This window comes from Ursus maritimus, unplaced genomic scaffold (genome assembly GCF_017311325.1).
Source record: "Ursus maritimus isolate PB19 unplaced genomic scaffold, ASM1731132v1 scaffold_6, whole genome shotgun sequence".
NCBI lineage: Eukaryota > Metazoa > Chordata > Mammalia > Carnivora > Ursidae > Ursus > Ursus maritimus.
The window spans coordinates 33701937-33727571 of record NW_024426774.1 but is presented as its reverse complement, the minus strand read 5'-3'; the positions used below and the strand labels follow the sequence as shown (position 1 = coordinate 33727571).

Genomic DNA, 25635 nt, shown 5'->3' with positions numbered 1-25635 from the left:
ACTACTACAGTAAAGGTCAAAGACTTAGGGGATCTATATATGACACAAACGTCATCTAAGGAGGTTTCAGAAGATCTTTCAAAGTATCTCAAACTGTATGGTTGATGGCACTGGTCTAAATTTCTAATAACCCATAAAAATAACTCGTTGACACCTTAGGTCATTCCTGTCGACTACACTCACAAAGAGATGAAGGGCCAAGCCCCTGCAAGGAAAGTACACCTCTCTAGCGCTATCTTTCCCTGTCGTCTTTCCAAAATACTTATCACCATGACTTCTGAAGTAAAGAAAATATTAGGACTAAAGTCTTAATATCTTAAGGACATGAAATCATATAGTTTAAAATAATACAGAAAAGATAAAGCAAACAAATTTAAAATTAAGTATATTGCTAAGAAATATGAAGATATGAACAGAAAGCTCACTTTAATGCAACTGTATTGGCGGCAATATGAAGAAAATTACCTGCTGTACGTATCTGTCAGTAGTTTTCCACATGTAATAATATTCGATGATGCTAGTCAATGATTTCCAAGGGAGCTGAAAAAATATTTAACATGATAATGGAAAACAAGCTACTGTAGAAACTTTTTTAAAGTCACTTTTTAAAAATAATGAGGCAAATATCCACATGGAAGATTCATTCTAGGAGAAATGTTTGAGAAAACTAAAATTAATTCTTAGCAAAGGGTACCCCAAACAAGTTATATTCAGTCAGACACTCTAATACAACACCTCAGATTCCTCACCTCCCATTTTATTTAAGATTATAAACATTACGACTGATAATATCTCATGACCTATTCAGGAAAGTTATTCTTGGGCTGCAGGTGGGATTGAAGTACAATTTTTGGAAATGATATTTAAATAGATTTAGCCTAAGTTACTTTACACTTCCAAGGATGCCAGCTACACCTGGTTGTCATTTGGTCTCTGGCATAATGGTTCTCATCTTTATCAAAACTGATTTTGACCTATTTTGTTGTAAATGAAATAAAAACCTAAATATCTGAGAGACAGCGTAGTTGAGTGTCATGGCTTGTATTTGAGAAAGAGGAAGCTTACCTTTGCTATTTTCCTAGAATGATTCAAAACCGGCCAAACGAGCCCTACTAACGAGACCCACAACCAAGGCTATATCCCATACGATCCTCTGTAAAGGGCGATCTGTCAGTCAACCAAGATGTAAATCGGAACAGATCAAACCTTCAAACAAGTGACTATCCACAGTCACAATCTTTAGCTGTTGCGGCAGATTTTACGGATAGGTGACTCAGCGCTCTCTGACTCCTAGCCAGCTTGCCCCAATGCATCGTTGGGATTGGAGAGTCAAAACAGTACTTCCCACACCGCCCTGCAGCTGGGGTCAGCTTGAAACCCACGTGTACAATAGCCACACCATTCTTATCACCTCTACGTTTCACTCACCTGTTTGCTCTGAAGAGGAAACAGATGGAGTTTTGAGAAAGGAAATTATTTTCAGCTTAACGGGGTGGCAGCTCCAACAGCAGTTACCAGTGTGGCCTCCTTAAAGGACCAAACCACACAGCCATGGGTGTCCACACAGCAGCTAAAGCAAATACCGTTTTCTATGACCCAACAGGCAATCTAATGGTGTGTCTGAGGGATGGTGTAAGGAGCCCACAGCAAGACCTCACGGGGCAAGACCTCCCGGGGTAAGACCTCAGAGGACAGTCATGGGCACAGTCCCCCAGGGCTTCAAGCAAGCTACAACCAAGCAAGCTTCATCCCCTAACTATTCTTCTTCTGAGAAACAGCCCCTGACGTGCAATTACCTGGAAGGCTGAGAAAAGGAAACCAAGTGACTAGGGAACCTAAGCTTCACCATCAGCCAGATTTTATCTAAGCCATCAAGTCCTACACTCAGCTGTGCTCAGCACCACCGCTCTCTCAAGAAGTACAGGTTTTGAAAGCACAAGTAACGCATCCCATTGTGTCTCCTCCTGTTGCAGGATTTCTCCCCCAACCCTCACGGCTTCACAGGAGTTCCCTAGCACAGGTCAAGTGAGGAGGAAACAAATCTGAATGTGGCTGATGGCTCTGCACGATATCCTGGCACTGACCAGAATTCTACTGCGGCAGCATTTCAGCCCTGAGCAGGAGTGGCTCTGAAGCACAGTGAAGAAGAGAGATCCTTTGGGAGGGCAGGGCATTAGTCACCATTGGGCTTTCTACTTTGAGTTGAAGGAGAGCTGGCCATTAGTATGGTACTAATCCATACCCACTTGTAGAGAGTGGTTACTTACCTGTCACAATGACTGGGGACTTGAAAGGAATCAGATTAGAAGGTTGGTAACAATGAGGCTTAGGAAAGAGGTTTGTGGGAGATACACCTCTGGATGGGCCCAAGTGTGAGGGTATTTGTGTCTCCATGCTTATCAAAGGCTCCCTCTGGAGAGGAGGTTCTCATCAATATCAGGAGGACAAGATGATCTCCTCTAGGGCTATCAGCCAGCCTCTTTCTCTAGCGAGAACAATGACTGCTCAAAGGACACATAAACAAAATGGACACAGAGGCAAGCAGACAGATTACACATGGGTACCACCACATGGATGTCCTCTCACCAAATCTGATCTGATTACTCCAGGTGTCCAATCTGCAAGGAACAGAGTACACTGGGCTTCCAACATGGCACCATTCCTGGTAACATGTCAGTTACATTAGACTCTCAGCATCCTGGAATGAACAGACATCTTGTTCTTGTTGAATAGACAATTATTCTAAATATGACTTGCCTTTTCTGCCTATAATGCATTGACTAGCAATACCAACCACAGACTTATGAATGACTTATTCTCACAGAACACTGCTTCTAACTCAGGTCTCAGAACCAGGAAAAAAGGTTTGGGTCACCCTACCAGGTTAAGAACATTGGTCATCTAAGGGACTAAGGGGAGAATAGTGGAGGAATTTGATTTTGAATGCCAATGAAGACCTCAGGATGAGTTTCAGAAACAGAGAAAGGAAGACTAAAGAAGCTACCTGTATTTCCTTCCTTGCTTGGTATAATGATTTTCCTTCAGCAGCCCAATTCCCTTTCTATTTTTATATAAGGTCTGTTGATGGTAGTTTTACTTTTATAATTGAATGCAGAAGTTACAAGCAATAAAGACAAGGCTGTGACTAAAACCTGAGGAAGAATAAACATCAACCAGAGAAGGATGCTGTGACATTAAATGTGAGGAAAAGGTGCCACGTTTTCTAATGATTCAGGGATAATTACAATAGTTTAAAAATTTGATATACGGAAAGGAAGCATGTACAGAAGGCAGGGATGATGCCGAGTAACCGAAGAGGTGAGTGATGGCAGATCCTATACATCCACTTCCAACCCCCTTCTAGCTTACCTTCCTTAAAGCTCTAAACAACATCTTCCCCAGATACCCTGGACCAAGGACGCAGACATACGGGCCACTTACAGGCAAGGGGACAAGATGACACCCAGATGGAGAAGTGAGCAACATAAGGATGAGGCTGCATGCAGGGAGAATGAACTGTTTGGCAAGAATAATGGTTGAGGGGCACCTGGGTGGCTTCGTCAGTTGAATGTCCGACTCCTGATTGTGGCTCAGGTCATGATCTCAGGGTCTTGGGATCAAGCCCTGGGTCAGGTTCCATACTCAGTGGGGAGTCGGCTTTAGGATTCTCCCTCTGCCCCTCCCCCTGCTCTCTTTTTCTCTCTTAAATAAATCTTAAAAGAAAAGGAAAGAAAAAGAATGATGGTTGAAATATCATGTTCTTCTGGGGCATCTGTGTTGACCTTTCCGCCATCCATACTTAACATCATGGGTGCCAAGCAGTGGAGGGCATGGTGTTTCCACTGTTACTGGAAGTGTAGTGTCCAATCTTGGTTCTCTAGTCTTCCCAGAGATTCTGTGAGAACCTAATATCCTATATTCGTTTCTGATTAAATTAGGTATAGTGAATTTCGTACTCAGCAACTAAGAACCCCAATACAACCAATACATTTATTCTTTATACTAAAATGGGTGAGGCTGAGTTTCTCTTATCCGTAATCAAAAGCACTCTAGCTCGTACAAAGGTCAGAGGTAAAGTGTTCAAAGAATAGGGCCTAGACATGTGGCATTTACTTTTTGTTTTATTTATTTAAGTAATCTCCACACCCAACGTGGGGCTCAAACTCATGACCCTGAGATCAAGAGCTGCACACTCTTCTGACTGAGCCGGCCAGGTGCCCCAAAAGTGTGCCATTTATTGACAGAGTCAAGTTGGAGCAGAAAGCAAGCAAGACTGGTGGCAGAGGCAATAGATGTAGTGGACTTTCTGCTAGGATATTGCCATTGCAGGGTCAGATATTGTTCTTGGCTTCAAAAGTCCTGGCTGTGAAGCATCTAAACTTGGATTCCTGGCCCGCCTAGAGGTTCTGTTAGCCTGAAACACACCCTGTAATAAATCTCTCTCTCCTTAAAATAGCTACTCAAATGGATTCTGTTGTCTCCAATTATGGCTTTCCAACTTCCTTCACGTTCACTTTCCTATACTGGAAGGCTAGAATGGAAATATTATATTTCTGAGACTCCCTTGTGATTTACTTCTTCCAAACAGATGTAGAAGACCTAAATTCAGAAGTGAATTAAGCAGGACAGAGGGAATGGTGCACAGGTATCTGTTCAGCTGCAGCAGAGCTAAGAGGCGTAGATTGTTCTAGAGCCATCAGCTCCACTAGAGGCTCCCTGATCCCAAGACCACGGTTGAAGTAGTGTAGTCCTGGAACAGAGGTTAACCCAGCAGCTTCCCACTTCCGGGGGGGCGGGGGGCAGAGGTAGGAGCTCCCCTGCCTGACCATTTCTGTGGAACATTCTGATGTCCATTCTGGAGCCTACTTCTCCAACTCTATCAATTATCCAAAATTAAATTCTCCAAAATTATATATTATATAACACATATAATATATATAAAATTATAAAAAGTAATTATCCAAAATTAAATTCTCCAAAAGTATATATTATATTATATATATAATATATATATATGTAACCATAAAGAGTAATTATCCAAAATTAAATCCCATTCTGTTTAAAATAGCTTTTGTAATTATCTGCAACTGAAGCTTAAATGATAAAACAGCTAGGAAATATCCTCTGCTGAAAGAGGGGTTTCTATGGCAAGAGACCTGAATGCATGAAGGAACACAGACTTCACAGTTCTGCACTTTGAATTTATCAGGTTCCTTTGTTATCTCAGGTCCTGCTTCTCCTTAAAATCCACAAGAGAAAGTCATTCCCACTCTAAAAATGAGAAGAAAAAAACCCAGATAATCTACAAAACCACACCAATTCTTGAGCTCATCACAGAGCTAAAGTTTCAAGACAATCAACTGAACTGAATTCCAAAGTCACGCTGAGTAAAGACTAGACTCATGAAACGCATGAACTATTTTTACTTTGGCAAAGCACACACACACACACACACACACACACAGGGTAACAAATAAAAACAAAGAAGAAAACAGTCAAAAATTTACCAAATTATTAAAGGTCAACAGTGAGCTAGGGCAACTGTTTAGCATCTATGGGAGCTCTAGACACCAGGGGAATCCATCTACCTTTGCCACAGATATCCATCAGGTGTTCATCAGAAAGAACTGGCCCAGAGCGGGAAACCTGAGAAAGCCCCCACTGGTGGTAATAGAATTTGAATCAGCACAAAGAAATGGAAGAGGGGCAGAAATGGTAGCATTTTAAAAAATAAATAACAATATGTAAATAAATATGGGGAAAAAAAGATATTTTTAAAAATCTCTTTAAAAACATCACTGAGTGTCTAAAAGAAAAAACAGTAATAATTCACTGTGGGATTTAGAACATAGGCAGAAGTAAAACGTATGACAAAAAAAGCACAAGAATGGAAGGGAGGAACTAGAAGTGTATTATCACATGGTTCTTTCTTTTCCCTTTCTTTTTCCCTTCTTTCTTTCCTTCCTTCCTTCCTTCCTTCCTTCCTTCCTTCCTTCCTTCCTTCCTTCCTTCCTTCCTTCCTTTTCTCTTTCTCTCTCTCTCTCTCTCTCTCTCTTTCTTTCTTTCTTTAATTTTTAAAGTAAGCTCTACGCCCAACATGGGGCTTGAATTCATGACCCAGAGATCAAGAGTCACATGCTCTACCAACTGAGCCAGCCAGGCACCCCAGTCACATGGTTCTTATAATCTATGTGATCTAAGTGGATTTGACTGAAGGTAGATTGTACAACATTAAAGATGCATATTATAAACCACTGAAAAAATAAACGTTTAATTAGTAAGCCACTAATAGAGATAAAACTGGAATAAAAAAATAACTAAACGGACACCTTTAACTAAATAACTAAACCACTGGGTGGCTCAGTCTGTTAAGCATCCGACTCTTGGTTTCGGCTCAGATTGTGATCTCAGGGTCGTGAGAGGGAGCCCCCCATCCAACTACACACTCAGCGTGGAGTCTGCTTGAGATTCTCTGCCTCTCCCTCTCCCTCTGCTCCTCCCCTGCTCTAAGTAAAATAAAATCTTTTTAAAAAATTAAATATTTTTGAAAAGGGGGAAAGAACAGAACAATGGGACAAATGGAAAATGAACAGTAAGATAATTGGTTTTAAACCAAAAATTACATTATTGATAATGACACTAAAGGTAAATGGTCTAAACAATCCAAGTAAAAGGTAGAGATTGTTGGACTGCTTTTTAACAAAAGATCCAACTGTATTCAGTCTACAAAAAGCCTACTTTGGGCATAAATAAGATACAAATAAAGGGATGGAAACAAGATATACCATGTAATCAATAAAATAAACCCAGAGTGGTTATATTAATAGGAAAAAAAGTAGACTTCAGCACAAGGAATATTACCATAAAGAGGCATGATGTAGAGATAAAAGGGTCAATTCATTAGAAGAAGATAACAATCCTCAATGTATGTACCCAGTAAGACAGGTTCAACATAATTAAAGCAAAAACCTATTTTAATTGAAAAAGAGAAAAAGAAAAGTTCACAATCATAGCTAGAGACTTTTAATACTGCTCTCTCAACAATAGAACAGGTAGACAGAAAATCAGTAAGGCTCCAGAAGACTTGAGTAACACCATCAATAAATTTGACCTAAGTAGCATTTATAGAACATTCCACCAAATAGCAAAATATCTCTTCTTTTCAAGAGCACATGGAACAGTCACCATAATGGAACATATACTGGGATCAGAATCAATCACATGTCAAAAATGTAAAATCTGATTTTTTTATGAAGTATATTTTCTGATCAAAACAGAATGAAACTAGACTTCAGTAACAAAAATATATGGAAAAAAATCACAAATATGTGGAACTTACCTCTAAATAATCCATGAGTCAAAAAAGAAAATCAGAATGAAAAATGAAAAATACTTTAAAGGAATGAAAATGAAAACACAACTTATCAAAATGTGGAGAGAGGCCCTGTAGCACAGGGCCTGCTGAGGTTGAGACAGGAATACCGAAGCCCTCCCACATTCCAGGCCCCACATCAAGCGCAGGTAAGAATTTGAAGTCTGTGGATGTTCAGATCACTTCCTATTCACCCCTTCACGGAGGGAGGGACCCGCCCCTCAAAACAGTATCAGGTGGCTAGATGTACAACACACAACAATGAAGACAAAACAGAGGAGACCGACAGTGGTTTATTAGTCACAGCTATTCAATACAACCCAGGGGAAGACGACACCGTGTAGGACCACAGTGAGTCACTAGGGGCTGTGAAAGTGAGGTTTTGTTTAGCAAGAGGGTAAGGTATGCCCTGGTTCTGAAGAGGGTTCCCATGGGAGGGTGCGACTGGCTTGTCTGAGTAATTCTGTGGGCTGGCACGGAAGTGAAACCCAAAAGGTTGAAAGGGGGGGGGGCAGGGGCTAGAACTGGGCAGATGGGGAGCCTTTCCTGCTGGGTGAGGGCCATATCTGGCAAGAACAGTGGAACTTACAGTTAAGTTTTTGGTGCCCAGTGAGGCTTAAAGATGTCAAGGCAATACATGACATTTTAGGGCTTCTGATATGGTGGTACCCTGAAGGTAAACAGAACAGCAACCAAATCCAAACCTGGCCCAACGACAGATTAGATTAACATATTAAAGGATCTTAAAAAGGTAAGACAGCACACATGAATAGATGGGGAATTAAAACAGAGATTAAAAGTATAAAAAACAAATTATAAGTGTTAGCAAAATATGCTATCATATTTGAAGAATTCGTTTAACAAGTTTATCAGTATACTGGACATGGCAGAGAAAAAAATTAGTGCACTGGAAGACAGCTCAATATAGAAATCACACAAGCTAATGCACAAACAGCAGATCCTGGCTCTTGGAAGCTCAGCAGAATAATTACAAAGAAAAACATACCCAGGAGCACTGCAGTAGTGAAACTGCTTAAAAAAAAATTTAAAAAGAAAAAAAGTAAAGAGAAAATCTTGAGCACAAAGAAAAAGAAACATTTACATACACAAGAATTTCTCGTCAGAAACTATGTAAGCTAGAGAGACATCTTTAGAGTACAGAAAAAGAAAAAAATGAGTTCCATAAAGAATAACATTTTTGTTAAAGAGGGCAGTAAGATGATTTTGAGAAAAAGCTAAAATTACTGTCAGCCAAACATATACTACCAACAAATGATTACATTACAAGGAAAGTTTTAACCTTAAGCTTCAACCTTAAAAAGATACTAGGAAAAGACAAAGCACTTAAGCCTAAAGCAAGCTGAAGAAAAGAAATGACAAACATAAAAGCAGAAATTGATGAAACAGAACAAAAAAAAAATCAATCGAACAAAAAACTGGTTCTTTGCAAAGATCAATACAACTGACAAACTCCTAGCTGGACTGATGAGGAAAAGAGAAAGACCTAAATTAGCAGTATCAAGAATGTGAGGGGGGCATCACTCCAGCTCATCCCAAAGACTTTCAAAGGGTAATGGCAGATTATGATCCACTGTACGACAATAAACTAGACAACTCAAGATAAAATGAACAAGGAGAAAGTGGTCAGCAAGACACAGGAGTAGGAGATACATGCCTTTGTAAATGAAAATAGCCCTGGATGGATGGATGTAATTAAGACTCAAGTAAGAAGCACGGCAAAACAGTGGAGCAAAAAACAAAGAATAACCACACAGAAAGGATCACTGCAGAGGTAGGCTTAGCTTATCTGGAAATGGCTAAGAACAAAAAAGAAGAGTAGAGGCTATCAGTATAAACCACGTAGCAGGTGCCATTGTGGTCCCCATGGCCTGCTGTGCAGAGGAGCCTGGCAGCCATTGCCACTGAGGACCTCACCAGCCCTCAGGACAGCTGCAGAATCCCTGCCATGCTCATAGCAGAGGACTCTGCAGTGTGTGGTGGTGTGGACTCCAACAGCCTGCTCTGCAGAGGAAACTGACAGCTTCTGCCACCGAGGTAACCAACAGCCATTGCTGATACTGACCTCCAAGAGAGGGAAATGCTGCTGCACCCCTCCCAGAAGACACTGCTGTGTCCCCACCCCAGGAACAGGGCTGCCAGCCCCAACCTCCAACCCTGTGCACAGCCAGGACCCCAGGATTCTGGCGGTTCCACCTGCACCCACACTTCAGACCCTGAGTCCATGGCCACTCCACATGTACTCCCATCTCTGGCACTGACACTGCAAGCTAGCCAGCACACCAGACCCCAGGCTGCTGTCACTCTGCAAGCCTACATGCTCCACGCCTGGCTCTACAGCTGATCCGAGCATGCTCACGCCACATGCTCGCTGCCACAGCAAGGGTACTCCAAAGCCAGGTCCAATGCCAACAGGGATCCCTTTGGCAATGATATATCCCATGGGAGAGAAAGAGACCAGGAGGTCTCCAGCAGCCTTTGCCACCAAAGACCCCAACAGCCTTCACTGCTGCTGCAGATACCCAGAGCACTGGCTGCTGAAGACCCCAGCAATTTAACTGACACTGACCTCTGCTTATGAAGCTGATGGGCCTCCCCAAGAGCTGGAACCATCATACCCACCCTTCCAACACCCTTGAATCCACTGCAGGTGAAGGGTCTCTCCCCACTAAAACCAGTCGGTAAAGTCTGGTAGAGGTAACTACTCAATCAAATGCACAAACATCAACACAAGGCTACAAGAAATATGAAAAATAAAGGAAATATGACATCACCAAAGAAACTGCAATTTTCCAGTAAGTGACCCCAAAGAAATGGAAATCTGTGATTTCCTGATAATGATTTCAAAATAATGGTTTTAAAGAAGCTCATTGAGCAAGAAAATACAGAGAGAACTAAAATCAGGGATAGACTCCAAAATCAGGAAAACAATACACAAAATAGAAGCTCAACAGAGAAAGACATCATAAGAAACAAAAATGCTAAAGCTGAAGAATTCAATGAATTAAATGAAAAATGCAATAGGGAACATCAATAACAGACATGACCAAGCAGAAAAAAGAACCTGTGAACTCAAAGTCAAGTCATTAGAAATTACCTTGTTAGAGTGAAAGAACAGAAAAATCAATGAAAGACAGTGTATCCAGTTAGCAGAAGGAAGGAAGCAACAAAGGTCAGAGGAGAAATAAATGAAGTATACTAGAAAAACAATAGAAAAGATCAATGAAACTAAGAGTTGCTTTTCTGAAAAGATAAACAAAATTGACTAACTAGACCAAGAGAAAGAGAAGACTGAAATAAAATCAGAAATGAAAACCAGAGGAGACATTACAACTGATACTGCAGGAATACAAAAGATCACAAGAGACTACTATGAACAATTACACACCAACAAATTGGATAATCCAGAAAGGATGACTGCTATAGAAAGCTATCCATGGACTTCTCAAATAGAAATTTCCCCATTTCAAAGAGATTATAAGCTTAATTAAAGAGAGCAATTCCATAAATACGAAGACAAAAGGAAGTACATAATAGTAGATAAGATTATCTAGTATTTAAAATCCAAGTAAGATACCACATATCATTAAGAGGAGTCAAGGGCTGAAAACCTATAAAGCATATTTTCCTACTCTGCTTGGTACAGGTTGTTTCCATATTAAAGATCCACACCAAATTCAGGCTCAACAATTAGTAAGATAACTAGAAAAATATAAAAGATCTAAATGAGAGCAACAAACTTAAAAAGCAGAGCTCAGAAATATTTAGTACTAATAGTCAGAAAAGCTATCCATATTTTAAACTTGGAACTCAGAGCCTTCTGACCCAGGATCTGATAATTACTTCCCAAAACAAATGTCAATTTCTCCCTCTGTCAGACTAGCCTTCATTCTATGTGGAGCAGATAAAAATTACCAAGCCATGAGCTTGCTAAATGGTTTACCCAATTCCTAATAAAAACAAAATATTCCCACCCCAACATTTTATTCGCAATTTTCTACTTACAAAGTCTTGACGTATGTCATTGAAGTCTTTGCCATATTTTTCCAGTGCCTCTTCAAATAAACTAGCTTCAGAGGCTGACCACTCTTCCATTTCATCTCTGCATAAAACAGGTCCTCCAAGTGGTACTAAGACACTAATAGCACTGCTCAAATCATAGCTGTGCCTATACAATGTATCCATAGCATGAAACTAAAGAAAACAAAATGGAGAGAGAAGATCAGCCAGAAATGCAAACTTGCTAGGTTATTTAAGAACAGAAATACTAAAATGCATGATGCGCTTAAAATTAACACTAATACACTTAGGTGTTTATTTTTTAAGTAACAAAATTAAGAAAAATTAAACATCAGATTACTTATTTAAAATAGCATTTATTGCTTTAAGAAAATGCTGATTTGTACCTTGTAGGATGCGTATTTAAAAAAAAAAAAAAAAAGCGTTCATTTGTTATAGTAACCTAACCGTGAAGAGCCAGGGCCTCTAGGTGTTACACTGGGAACCAGTAAGTTTCACCATTCTCTTGGTTAACAGTGCCAAAATCACTTCAGCTATTGTACATGGTTGGCACAGCCTTCCTTGACAAGGGAAAAATAGCTTATATACCAGAGAGAAAAAATATTCTCAGGTTGGATTAAGAGAATGATGTCCTAAAAATGAGAGATACAGAGAGCAATGGAATTGAGAATGAAGGTGACACAAAACAAAACTACACATCCATGTTAAGCAAAACAAAACAAAAGTACATATCCCTGTAAAAACAGTAACTTGGTGAGGATTTCGTAAGACCAAGAAGAGATGACCAGGCCTGCTTGGATCGGCTAGGCTGGCGTGGGTTTCCTATATACTTCAAGAGACAGTGATAACAGGAGTAATTTGAAAGGAAGAAAGACAGCTTAGGATAATATACCTGGCTTTTTGCATAAGTACCTTGGGGCTAGCTTACTTAAAAACGTTCTTCTTCCCTTCAGAAGCAGTGAATAAACTTAGGTTCTAAAACTTTAAGATTCGAAAAACTTGAGATGGTTTTTCTACCAGGGAGAAAGAGATTCATTCATAACATATATGCACATTTGTATGTGCAGCAGGAAAACTGGAAAACGGGATGATCAGCTCTGCTGTGTCTGGATAAGCATATAGGCGTGGCCCAGATTTGGTTGACAAGGTGACCAAATCATTCCCAAGTGAGAACTAGTTTTATTTCAACTTTCTAACACATGAAAGCCAAATCTTGCACCTTGCACACAAAGTATCTTCTGAAATTTTCACAAAATGGACATAGTGTCACATCTATGCGACAACACAGCTCTTAAAATTTAGCTTATAAGTGAGTTCCCTATTCATACAAGAACATAAATTTAGCTCAGATATCAACTAACATCTACTAAAAAGAAAGAATTATTGGCTACAGTATGCATTAAAAAAGACCTATTTAAGGCACCTGGGTGGTGGCTCAGTCGGTTAGGCGTCTGCCTTCGGCTCAGGTCATGATCCCGGGGTCAGGTTCCCTGCTCAGTGGGGTATCTGCTTCTCCCTCTCCATCTCCCTCTGTCCTCCTCCCCCCCTCTGGACTCATGCTGGCTTTCTCCCTCTCTCTAAATAAATAAACAAAATCTTTTTTTTTTTTAGTAAAGATTTTATTTATTTATTTGACAGAGAGAGACAGCGAGAGAGAACACAAGCAAGGGGAATGGGAGAGGGAGAAGCAGGTTTCCCGCTGAGCAGGGAGCCCTATGTGGGGCTTGATCCCAGGACCCTGGGATCATGACCCGAGCCGAAGGCAGATGCTTAACGGCTGAGCCATCCAGGTGCCCCTCAAATAAATAAATAAAATCTTAAAAAAAAAAAAAAAGATACATTTACACTGTGATACATTAAGACATTGAAACGGGTCTAGAATAGGAATTTGTTGACAGAACTAAAGACGTGATTTAGGACATACAGACATGTTTAAGGTACAGTAACTAACTGCTTTAACAAGGATTAACATCGCTCTTAAATAAATCACTGGATTCCACAAAACAAAAGAAAGCAGGAATTTCATTATTCCCTAGTTACAATCACAGCTAAGACCACTGACCATGTATAGTCTTTTGCTGTTATGTGTCACAATCATGGAATAATAACTTCAATTTTCAAGAGAATTTCTTCCCACCTTTCTGCAGCAAGGGTTACAAAAATGTTAGAATTGATCTTTATTCTTTGCCTGTGCTCTGCAAACTTCAGAATCAACTGAACTTCACTTTTCTAGCTAACTTCACTGGACAGATTCAACAGTTTAACTCTACTTACTGTAAAATGCTAAACACATTTACATAGTCCCTGAAATTACTGTTTCCAGATAACTGATCTACGAAAGTGAAAACAAAGTCCAATAGCATTTAGGGATCCCTTCAATTAATAATATATTACTATAAACAATTACTTTTGAAACTAAATTACGATGGGTAACAAAACCGAAAAAGATTCAATGGTATTCAAAATCAATAATTACACAAATTAACTGTGCCGCTGAGATTCCTCAGGAGGTAGAAGTAATTTTTATAATTAACAGGTGCTCTGAAACCAAAAGTCGCACAATTAAATGAGTTTTTCTCAGCTGATATTATACCAGCCACTCAAAGCATGAAAGGATTTTCAGTCTTTTGTTCATGTGAGATGAATGAAAAGGCTTTTCTTATAGGCATTTTTTAAAACGAGAGTCTATTATCTAATAAGGTTTCAAAGAACCAAAGTAATATCATAGCCTTTATAAGTGATTATGACCAAAATGTGAAGTGATTAGATTGTTTTAAAGGTTCTTTTCTTTACAGAGTGTTACTGAACACTGAAGTAATAAGCATCTGCTTTCAGAAGACTAACTCTTGCTCTGCCACAAATCAAATGGAAAGAATGGGTCCAACTCATAGCTGACTGGAGGCTATGAAACCCCTAAAGCCCACTTTTGAAACACAGCCCAGAGGAGAGCATCATCGTGATCGGTCTGTGTAGAAAATAAACATCCCATCAGACATATGCAGCGTGGAATTCCTAGGGAATAATTTCATTGACATCGACGACCAACTTCACAAAGGAAACCAAAGGATAACATTATGTGCTAGGAGTCCATATTAACTCCATCTTTCTGACACACATAGGTGGCTCCTTCAGGACTTTTATACAGTCCGATCTTACCCTATAGAACTATAAGTGAAACACAGACTGAGACAACATCAAGTGAAGACTCTCAGAATTAGGCTAAGACATGGGAGTTTGACATATGACTTGTGGTTTATTAATAAGATAGTAAAATTTCCAAGAGCTACAAATACAAAAGAATACACCGGCTGATTCCATTTATTTTCTTTTTAAGATTTATTTATTTTAGAGAGAGAGTGAGTATACGCGCGAGCGGGAGAAGATCTCAAGTTGACTCCTCACTGAATGTGAAGCCCTACACAGGACTTGATTCCAGGACCCTGAGATCATGACCTAAGCAGAAACCAAGAGTTGGTCGCTTAATCAAATGAGCCATCCAGGCGCCCGTGGCTGATTCCATTTAGATGAATTTGGAGAAAAGTAACACTCAATGGTAAGAGAAGTCAAAATAATGATTACCTCAGAAGCAGGGGGAAGGGGGGCGATCACTGACTGAGGAAAGGCATGAGGGAACCAATGGGATTCTGGTAGTGTTCTTTATCCAGATCTGGGTGGTAATTACATGAATGTATACATATATAAAAGTTTATAAGCTATGTACCTAAGTGTACTTAATACACTTCACTGTATGTATACCTCAATTTTAAAGACAAAGAATTTAAAGACTAAATGTAAAAAAACTGGAAGTCTTCCCTCTTTGATAAATACTTTGCAAAGATACCATGTTTTCAATAGAGATACAGATACACACAAGACCCATTCAAATCTAAATTTAAAAAATCATAAGAACTCAGCACAAGCTGTTCTCTCTGCCAAATAGTGGTGAAGGTGTTGTCACATTTCATCTCATTCATAACAGATGGAGATGACAAACAGAAGTATTTTAGGAGAAAGACTGACAATGAAATCTTGGCAGTGAAATTCTCATTTTTTGTTCATTAAGTAGAATCACACTGTGGTAGACTAGATTATTATTCAGCAAATCCTCCCTCCCTCCCCTGGACCTCAACAGGAGAGTATTCTTCTACTCCACGGATACTGCGCCTGGCCATGTGACCTGACTGGCAAGGAAGACGTTCAAGATATGTGACATAATAGAGCCTTGACATGTGTTTCCATGTCTGGACTTGCCCTCTTGAGCTACTGGCTTTTTTCACCCAAGGATGAGATCTACATGGAGCAGATCTGGACTCATCCTGGCACCTGAAGTAGCCCAGTCTAGTTCAACCAAATCCTAGGCAATCTGCACACGAGTACGTAAGAGTTAATGCTTGCTGTTATAAGCCACTGACAGACTGGGCAGTGTAATAAATACTGTGTTTTCCCTTTTGAGAATAAAGAACTTATTTACTCCATGCTAGATGTGCTGTGAGCAGATAGCCCTCAGCTGTCATCTCTGGTATGATCTCAATTTAAGAAAGATTCATCACCCAAGGTCATGCCCTCTTCTTGGGGCAGTCTTCACCCAATGATGCAAGAATATAAAGGTCCTGCCTGTCACCCTGATTTGGGACAACCTTTCGAAGTATCCATGGAGTTGGCTGAGGCCTTCATTCATACTGTACCATAGCCCACCTTCTTCCTCTGTTCAATCCTGCTTCCTTCCCTTCTCTTCCACAGGTGTTGACACCTAATAAACTTCCTACATAAAAATCTCCATCTTAGAGTCTGTTTCTCAGAAACCCAGCCTGTAACATGTAGCATTATTTTGGCAACAGCTAACTGATACACATATATATTCAATCCTAACTATTGATTTGCTCAGTTAGCATTTTATAAAAACTTGACATGTATACCTCCAGCACAAATTATAGCATTCAGAACACCAAATCTATTTAAAAATTAATGAGCATATGGTTTTTTTCTAAGCAGAAGGTGAATATAAACTCTTATGAGTATAAACTGTAAACCATGATCAAGGCAAAACATTTTATATATAAAAGAGAAGTATGCCATCCATTCTCAATTTCTGCTTCAGTGCCCAGTACTCAAATCAAAATACCTCATTCATCATCAAATTTGTTAAGACTTAAGTTGTCATTTACTCAAATCAATCTACAAGATACCCTGAGCCACGTCCTTGTGTGCAGTTGTACCTTCTGATTATTATCCCAAGACAGCTATGGGGTGGCAGGGCCACAGTAACCCCAGGGCCCTAAATGTCATTTGTGTGAGCAGAACTAGGAATTCTCCCCCTCCCCTCCCAGGCTCTGATTTTAGACACAAACCAGACAAATACCTAACAACTGTGTGAGGACACTGAAGAACAACCAGTGAAGGCAAGGGGACGCTAAACTAATTCAGGAAGAAGTAGGACAGGAAAGCTCCCACACCGACTTGAGCTTTGATCTTGAAGGAATTTTCTAGACTGCCACACAGCAGAACGGACAAAAACAGAAAGTTTCCTTTTTACTAGGCCGAGGTAAAATTGGGTAAGACCTGGGGAGCAAAAACCTATGGAGGATCATGTTCCAGGCCCTGAAGGAAATCACAATATATTAAAAGAACTGGTATCATACATGTTCTCTGAGCACAACCCCCAGGGCAATTAAGATAAATTTATGAACCTCATTTCCTTGGAAATTAACTCACAATTAAATGCAAAATTATAAAGTAAATTAAGAAATACTTAGAACCAAATGATAATAAAAAAGACTACATATAAAAGCATAGTAGATACAGAGGTACATTTACAGTCTTTTAAATATTGATGATGGAAAAGTAGACAAAGTTCATGGGCTAAAGTCAGTCTTAAAAAGCTGGAATAGGAATATCAGAGTAAACCCAAAGAAAAGTAGAAGGAAGAAAATAATAAACAGGAAAAAAAAAACTAAATAGAAAACATACAATAAAAAAAAAATCAACTGAACTAAAATCTCATTCTTTTAGACAATAAAAAAGAAAAATCTGGCAAAACTATCAAGAAAAAAATGGGAAATGACACATATAAACAACAACAGGATGAAAAGCTAGTTATAACTGGGGACTTAGCAAATTATTCTAATAAAGAATACGATGAAAAATTACATTGATAAATTTAAAAATTTAGGGTAAAATAAAAAATCTCCTGATTTAAATGATCAAAATGGACTTAAGTAGCATAAAAACTTATTCTAATTATATCAAATTATAACCACAACCCAAACTAAGGGACATTCTGCAAAATAAATGGCTTGTACTTTCAAAATGCCATGGTCACGAAAGACAAAGAATGAGGAACTGTTCAGGACTGGAGGAAATTAAAGCAGTATGACAACTAAAGGCAATAAATGATTCTCAAGTCGATTTTGGACCAGAAGAATTTTTTTCTTTTGTTATAAAGAACATAACTGGAACAACTAGAAAATCTCATTAAAGCCTCTAGATTAGATAACAGTACTATATAACGTTCTTTCCTGCCTTAATGATATATATAGAAGGAAGAATAATTTCATATTTCATATTTCTTACTGCAGTGGTAGTCTTATTAGTTTTAATTCTAATTTACAGCCTTGGAAACATGGATAGTACTCTAAAGTTTAAGGAAACTGAGTTTAAAAAAAATTATAGGAATTCTCAATCAATTTTCTATTCATTTTGAAGACTACATTTCTGATGTAAAGTAATACGTAAAATGTTAATCTAAAGATTTATATATTCTAGGGGCACCTGGGTGGCTCAGTCAGCTAAGCGACTGTCTCTTGGTTTCAGCTCAGGTTGTGATCTCAGGGTCGTGAGATCGAAGCCCACATTGGGCTCCGAGCTTAGTGCAGAGTCTGCTTAGGACTCTCTCCCCCTCTACCTCTGCCCCTCCCCCTGCGCCCCCCCAAAATAAATAAATAACTCTTAAAAAAAATGAAGATTTATATATTCTGCTGAGTACAGTTCCTTGATATGTTGTAATAACTGTGATCTGCAAACCACCCTCAAATTCCCAGCACTCTCAAGGCCCTAAGCGAATATGTGATTTCAACAGGACTCACAAACAAAGAGAACAAAGTACATGATTAATGGCTAGCATTTTTTATAGACTTAATATCTGAAGAATAAAATTACTATTGGTTGTGTCGACTTTCTCTTTTCAGGAAAGTCAATCATTTTTTCCATGTTCTTCTTGCTGGGAAAACTTTTATTGTAAAAATTATAGCTTGTTTAAAGGGGAAGAACATTAAATCATATAATTTCCTTGTAACAATTATATTAAAATGGGGCATTTAGGTGGCTCAGTGGGTCAAGTGCCTGACTTCGGCTCAGGTTATGATCCCGGGGTCCTGAGACCAAGCCCCACATCTGGCTCTATGTTCAGTGGGGAGTCTGCTTTTCCCTCTCCTTCTGCCCCTTTCACCCCCCGCCCTGGTGCACGCACACACTCACTCTCAGAACAAAACAAAACAAAACAAAATAATTATATGAAAATGTATGATCGATCATAATCTAATGACCATATTCAAACTTGATAATCTACTACAATGACAGTAAATATGGCATGACAAAAGCCCTTTTAGACAATTGATAATGCTATAATCAAAAGAAAGTAAATGAGACTCAACAAAATTGGGGGGAAATGTATCATTGTTATCATCTCAACAAACAACTAGTATTACTGAGCCCTCACTGTGCAGACACTGTTCTAAATGATTTCCAAGTATTACCTCATTTAATTCTCAAATTAATGCCATACGGTAACTCAGATATAGACTTTTCCAGAGGCTGGAAGGAGGGTGCCAGAGATCTTATTCAGGACACTGAGGCATCATACACTCCCTCTCCCAGTGAGAACTCAGCCTCAAGAGTCAGAAGACCCCAGTATTTGTGAATATTACCTTAAACGAAGGTGCATCAACTATTCAAAGTAATTTCTTCTGGAATGTTGATGGAAGCTCAGTAAGACTTGTGCCATAGCAATAAATAAATCACTTATCTTCCACCCAACTGGGGTAGCCAATTTCATAGAGTTCTATGCCCCTCAGAGAATTCAGGAGCCCAGGAGAAACTGCCCCAAGGCATGCTCTGGAGAGCCACTGCTTGGACACATACATCTGCAATTTATAGAGGTGTGTCTGTTTACCCTCTTGTCAGTAGATAACCCCCTGAAGCAGGACAGGTAGGTTTTATACCACTATTATTCCCAATGCAGATGAGGAAACTCAGGCCAGGTAGGTTAAGTAACTTGCATAAGACTAAATGGATCATAAGCTATACATCCAGGGGGAAAAGCCCGTAGAATCATAAAAGTGTATCCGTTTGTACCCCCACGTTCACAGCAGTATTATTCACAATAGCCAAAAGGTAGAAGCAACCCAAGTTTCTACTGATGGAAGAATGAGCATGATAAAATATTATGCAGCCTTAAAAAGGAAGGAAATGGTGACATAATACAATACAGAAGAACCTGAAGACACTATGCTAAGTGAAATAAGCAAGTTACAGAAGGGCAAATACCATATGGTTCCATTTAAACAAAGTACCTAGAATAGTCAAAATCACAGCAACAGAAAGCAGAATGGTGGCTGCCAAGGGCGGGGGAATAGGGAGCTGTTAGTTAATGAGTACAGAGTTTCAGGTGGGGAAGATGAAAACATTCTGGAGATGGACGCCGGTGATGACTGCACGACAATGTGAATGCTTCGTGCCAGAGAACAGTACACTTAAACCTGGTTCAAATGGCAAATTTTACATTGTGCCTACTTGACCACGGGTTTTAAACAAGTATATCCATTGCCTAAAACTTTCCATAATTCCTGGTCTTTAGACTGTGTATGTTCAGCTCTGGTGACACAATGAGGCTAGAATTCAAATTTATAATCACTCTCAGCAAAGAGATGCAGTCAGTAAAGATTTATTAAAATGCTAAGTAACATTTAACAGAAATAACATACTCCAATGACCTACTTTAATAAAGCCTATTGTCTTATGTTGCAGAGATAGAAACTAATTTATTCATTCTCAGATATTTACCGAACACCTAGGATATCAACCAAGAACTACACTTGGTGCTGGGAACTCAACACTGAAGATAATGAGGATGCAGTCACTATACTAATGACTGCCACAAGCTGATATGTAAGGAATGGGAAGAAGACAGCGAGACACACGTTAATGAGATAATCGCAAAAATAAGTGTTTAATTACAAACAACTAACATGGAGGAATGTGGCTGGTTCTCCACATGAGCACATCACGAAGGAACCTGCCTTAGACGGATGCATTAGGCAAGACAGGAAGAAAGATGAAGAGTGAAGGTGGGGCTGTGAGAGCATCCAGGCAAAGGGCAGTGAAGTGGCAGAGATCCTGTGGCGGGAGACAGACCATGGAACCAAAGGACGGCTACAGCCTGGCTGGGTCCCAGAGGACACAAAGTGTCAGGGCAAGGGACTGGAGAGAGGGGCCAGGCAAAACCCCACAGGTTTTTTTGTTTGTTTGTTGGTTTGGGTTTGTTTTGGTTTTGGTTTTGGTTTTGGTTTTTTTTTTTTTGGTTTTTTTGTTATTTTGTTTTTCTTTTTGACTGTTTCAAGGATCTGGGTTTTCACCCTGAAAGCAATTAAAAGCCACTAAAAGGATGTAAGATAGGAGACAGCAAAATCAGAACCGCATTTTAAAAAGATCAGATAGGAGAACTAGAGATGTTCCAGGATGCAGTGTCCTTCTTACAAAATCAACACAGACTGACCTTTCTCAGAACCAGACTCCGCATCACAGAACCTGTCTCTAGTCCTGATTCTGTCACTAATTAAATATGAATCTTTATATAAGTTACTTCACTATTATCTTTAATATGATCTAACCTTGAAGATTTCTAGGCTCTGAACACTCAAAAAACTCTTTTTCTCAGATCCTGTCCTCCAGCTTGCTTTAGTCCTCAGGGTCCAAGGAAATGAGAAATCTAGTACCTATATGATTACCTGTTCTCCGAGACCGAGGCTCCCTACCAATGCACGTGGCATTCTGCCCCTCCACCCACAGGGTGCAGACCACCAACTACCACTTACTGACCACCTCTGGTGGTCTAGGCCTTCCACCAACTACCACTTACTGACCACCTCTCGGTTTACTTTGTTTTAAGGAATTCTGTTTCCACAAAGGGGAGAAGAGAGGTCAATGCAGGTTGTAAACTGATTTCATTTCTTTCTTTGCATATTGCACAAAGTACACTTTACATTTTTTTTTTAAGATTTTATTTATTTATTTGACAGAGAGAGACAGCCAGCGAGAGAGGGAACACAAGCAGGGGGAGTGGGAGAGGAAGAAGCAGGCTCCTAGTGGAGGAGCCTGATGTGGGGCTCGATCCCGGAACGCTGGGATCACGCCCTGAGCCGAAGGCAGACGCTTAACGACTGCGCCACCCAGGCGCCCCTACACTTTACATTTTAATGAAACGAGGGTGAAATCTATAAAGCCTCCACGACAACGTTAATTTTTTAACAATTATAAATCTTACCATGTATCTTAAAGCAGTGTTTGAAATTCAGTCTAGCTATGATTTTAACAGAACTCAAAACAAGGGTGTCAGACCTAGCGATCTGCAGGCAGCTTAATTACCTCCTCCCAAAACATTACTGGTGACTCGACAAGTAGCATACAGAATCTAGGATAAACAGATGCTTCGGATTAGGAATGCTGAAAGCTAACTGCAGTCCTTACAGGAAAAACCATAAAGAAAATCACGTAGAACAGGCCCCCTGAGGTCCTGTAGTTCTAGAACTCTGCCCTCTCTGCAGTGAGAGGTGTACAGATACTCAGTCTGGTCACCTGATGGACACAGGTACTAACTCTATATCTATACAGACCTGAAAACAATGACAGAAAAAGTAAGAATCTGACTCTCAAATTCGACTGAATGATGAATCTAATTTTCATTTAATGGCACAAAACAACTTACCAGTTTTTCATATGCTCTTTTGGGAAAACAATCTGTAAAGCTCATGTTATCAACATATAATTAATCAATATGCAGCCACTCCCTCTCACTTCTATAGTAATGCCCCAGGATCTTATATGTTAACATCAAAGTAGAAGGCATGATACCACTGGGCAAACAGGATTAAAGGTGCAGGTCACAACATCTGAAATAACAAAGAGCACCTTTTTCTTCCTGCTTTTGTGACTTCTGAAAGATGTCAATTTTATGGCACTGAAAATAATCTCAACCCAAGAACAACATATAGAAAAACTCCAAGTAAAGCTGAACCTGGAGTAGTTAGAGCAGGACACCAAAGCATTTTAATGCTGCAGACAAAAGAGCAGATCTTTGGTGCTGCGTAATCCAAGACAGACAGTAATACAGATTTTTAAACCCACGCCATTTTAACGACAGCGAGAGAGAAGAGGTAATTCGGGAGAGAGAATTCCTCAGAGTCAAGCACAGGTCAAACCCTATCTCTGAAACCAGCTGTACAAACATGACAAAACACAATTCCCTGGGCCTCTGAGTACACTTCTGCTTTAAAAAGTAACAGAGTAGTAAACAATTTAAGATACTAGATGTAATACAGAAGTGGCTTCCCAACTGCTAAATACCAAAGGAGACAAAACAGAAGAAATGAGAACACTGGAGCGTGTGAAAAGCCCCCGCCTAGGAGTATGCAGGCCAGGACTGGGAAAGATACACACAGAATGGTGTTTAGACTAATTAAGGTACATCGGTTGTGCTCTCTTTAAAACGCTTCTTTTACAAACAGCCTTCACGGACAGAAACCAATACTGAATCCAAAAAACTGCTCTCTCCGAAAAAAAATTTGCCCGCTGTGCCACCAGGCACCACCAGTGGGAAGCAGAGAGTCGCTGGCGCAGGATCCCAGAGCCCACGCACCAGCTCTTCACCTGTTCACACCTACCTCCAGGCAAACCAGCCCCCCTGTCACGGAGCTCTGTACTTTCTCAAGAGCAGGCCTGCCCGCCTCACTCCTCAGACAGGGGAGAGGGAACCTCCTGCACTACGACCAGGAGAGCATCTGCACTGAGGATCTGAAAAGCATTCTCGCAGAAGAACAGTGTTAAACCACAAGAGACTGGCTATATAAGCAACGAGTTTGTCCATACAAGCACAGTCGTGCAACATTTAAAAAAAAAAACCTTCCAATTCTTACGATGATGATATGAAAGAGTGTTCATTTTATATTGTTAGGGAAAACATGGTGGGAGGAGGCAAAGTACAAAACTCCCATTTAAATGACTTCCACTATGCGTTAACAAAAGAGTTCACGTGGGACTTATCAGCTTTTTTATAATGTGGTACTTGCGCAGGGACAGACAGATCCACAAAACAGAAGAGAAGAGGTAACAAATCCAGAAGCAGACCTGACCATATCTAAAACCCTGAAATGAGAGAGGAGAAGCATTACAAAATCATGAGGAAACAACCAATTCAATAAAAGGTGTTGGAATGTTTATTTTCCATAGGGGAAAAAAGCACAATGAGACTCCTATACCTCATTCCAGTCTTAAAAATAAACTCCAGATGTATTTATAGTCTTGAATATGAATAACATTTTAAAACTATTAGAAAAAAGTAAAATAATGCAAGTGAAGAATGGACAAAGGATATGAATCTAAAAGACAAAGAAGAAAAACCCTCAAGAGCCAATAAGCATATGAAAACCTGCTTAACCTTACTAAGTAAGAAACACATTAAAATGAGATAAGCATCAGGTTAGTAAAAAATTTTAGCCTGAAAATACACAAAGTTGAAGACAATATAAGAAAATGGATGAGGAAAGAAAAACATTCACTGACTGCTTGTGGGATTATAAATTTCTATTTTAGTGTGCAGAATAACTTGGCTGCATTTGGTCAAATTCAAAGTGAGTGCAGCCCTATGAATCACTATGAATAACTATTCCAATTCACGTTATGGCAGAAAGCTCGCATACATGCTCACAAAGGATATGTGCTGGAATTTTCAAAGCAGCATTATGGGTAGTAGCAAATGAAAAGTGTTTTTAAAGCACGCCAGATGTTCATCGTTAAGAGAATACATAAATAATGTGGTGTCGTAGTCCATGAAGGAGAACTACAAATACTACCCTGTAGCTACAATGAGTGAACTGGGTATGTGTTTATTAACATAGCTAGATGTCAAGAACAAGCAAATAGCAAAATGTCACAGAGTAAATTGAAACACATGCAAAACAATCTTTATGTTGTTTTCAGACACACAAATACACAGTGAAACTAGAAAAACACAGACTAGATACATAGCAGATCTGTTACAGTGGCTGCCTCTTGACAGGAAGCAGGGGTGATGGGCATCAGAGGTATGGAGGGAGGGTGCAGAACAGAACTAGGGACTCAACAGTATAATGGTTGAAATTTTCTTTAATCCAAAGAACTAAAATACTAGCATTTGTTTTAGCTGGCATTATGTGGAGTTTTATTACATTATCCTCTGTACTATTCCGTAATTTGCTGCTATTACTGTTTATAATGCACAAAGAGTGGCCGAAAGGAAATATTACAAAATGGTAAGAAAATTCTACTCTGGGTAATGAGAACAAGACTTTTCTTTTTGGCTGCCTCTGTATTAAATTTGACAATTTTTCAAGAAAGCATACACTGATTTTAGAATTGGGGGAAAAATCTCCTTGAACAGGAAAAAAAATACAAGTGGTGATTAGATTCCATACAGATCTGGTTCACAGAAATATCTAGTGACAGGATTTTGAAGGTTTTTACAAATGTGACACTTGTACCCTCGCTCCTTCAGTAAAGTACTCTACAATTTCTAAGAAACAAAATACAAACCTATTTTGAAACCCCTAAACTTTTATATAAAATATTAATGTACCAATGGAGAAAACAAAACGCGCTCCTATAAACAACAGTCCAGTCTCTGAGAAAGCATAAAGGGGCTGCATATGGCTACAGAATATTCAGAGTATTCATGCTTTCACCATCATCTATAGTGTAAGAAACAAATTTGATGTGCATTCCAGTATGAGTTTTTATATTACTGTTGTTTTTATATTATTATGGCATTTCAAATTGGAATATAACCAGAAAGTAGTAAAACCTATCACTGTATTCCATTCCATCAGAGAACAGACCTGAAACTTGTAGGAGTAGACCTGGGAAAACCTGTGACGGGGTACTGAACATCAGTACTCTAAGTGTGAAGGTTTGGATTAGCA

At 39.5% G+C, this 25635-nt stretch overlaps 1 protein-coding gene across 8 annotated transcripts in view; it reads right to left on the bottom strand.

The window, feature by feature from the left end:
* MTA3 (metastasis associated 1 family member 3) overlaps window positions 1–25635 on the bottom strand; it is a 160043-nt gene that overhangs the window by 38684 nt on the left and 95724 nt on the right. For 6 of the 8 annotated variants that reach the window (XR_005832830.1, XM_040623148.1, XM_040623149.1 and 3 more), the window contains 2 exons: window positions 11396–11584; window positions 466–540 (listed from right to left, as the gene is read on the bottom strand). Coding sequence is in view for 7 of the 8 variants with exons in the window: in XM_040623148.1 (XP_040479082.1) it covers window positions 466–540; window positions 11396–11584 (264 nt within the window). In the remaining variant the exon portion in view is untranslated. The remainder of the gene's footprint in view (window positions 1–465; window positions 541–11395; window positions 11585–25635) is intronic. The other 2 variants (XM_040623153.1, XM_040623154.1) reach the window with 1 other exon arrangement.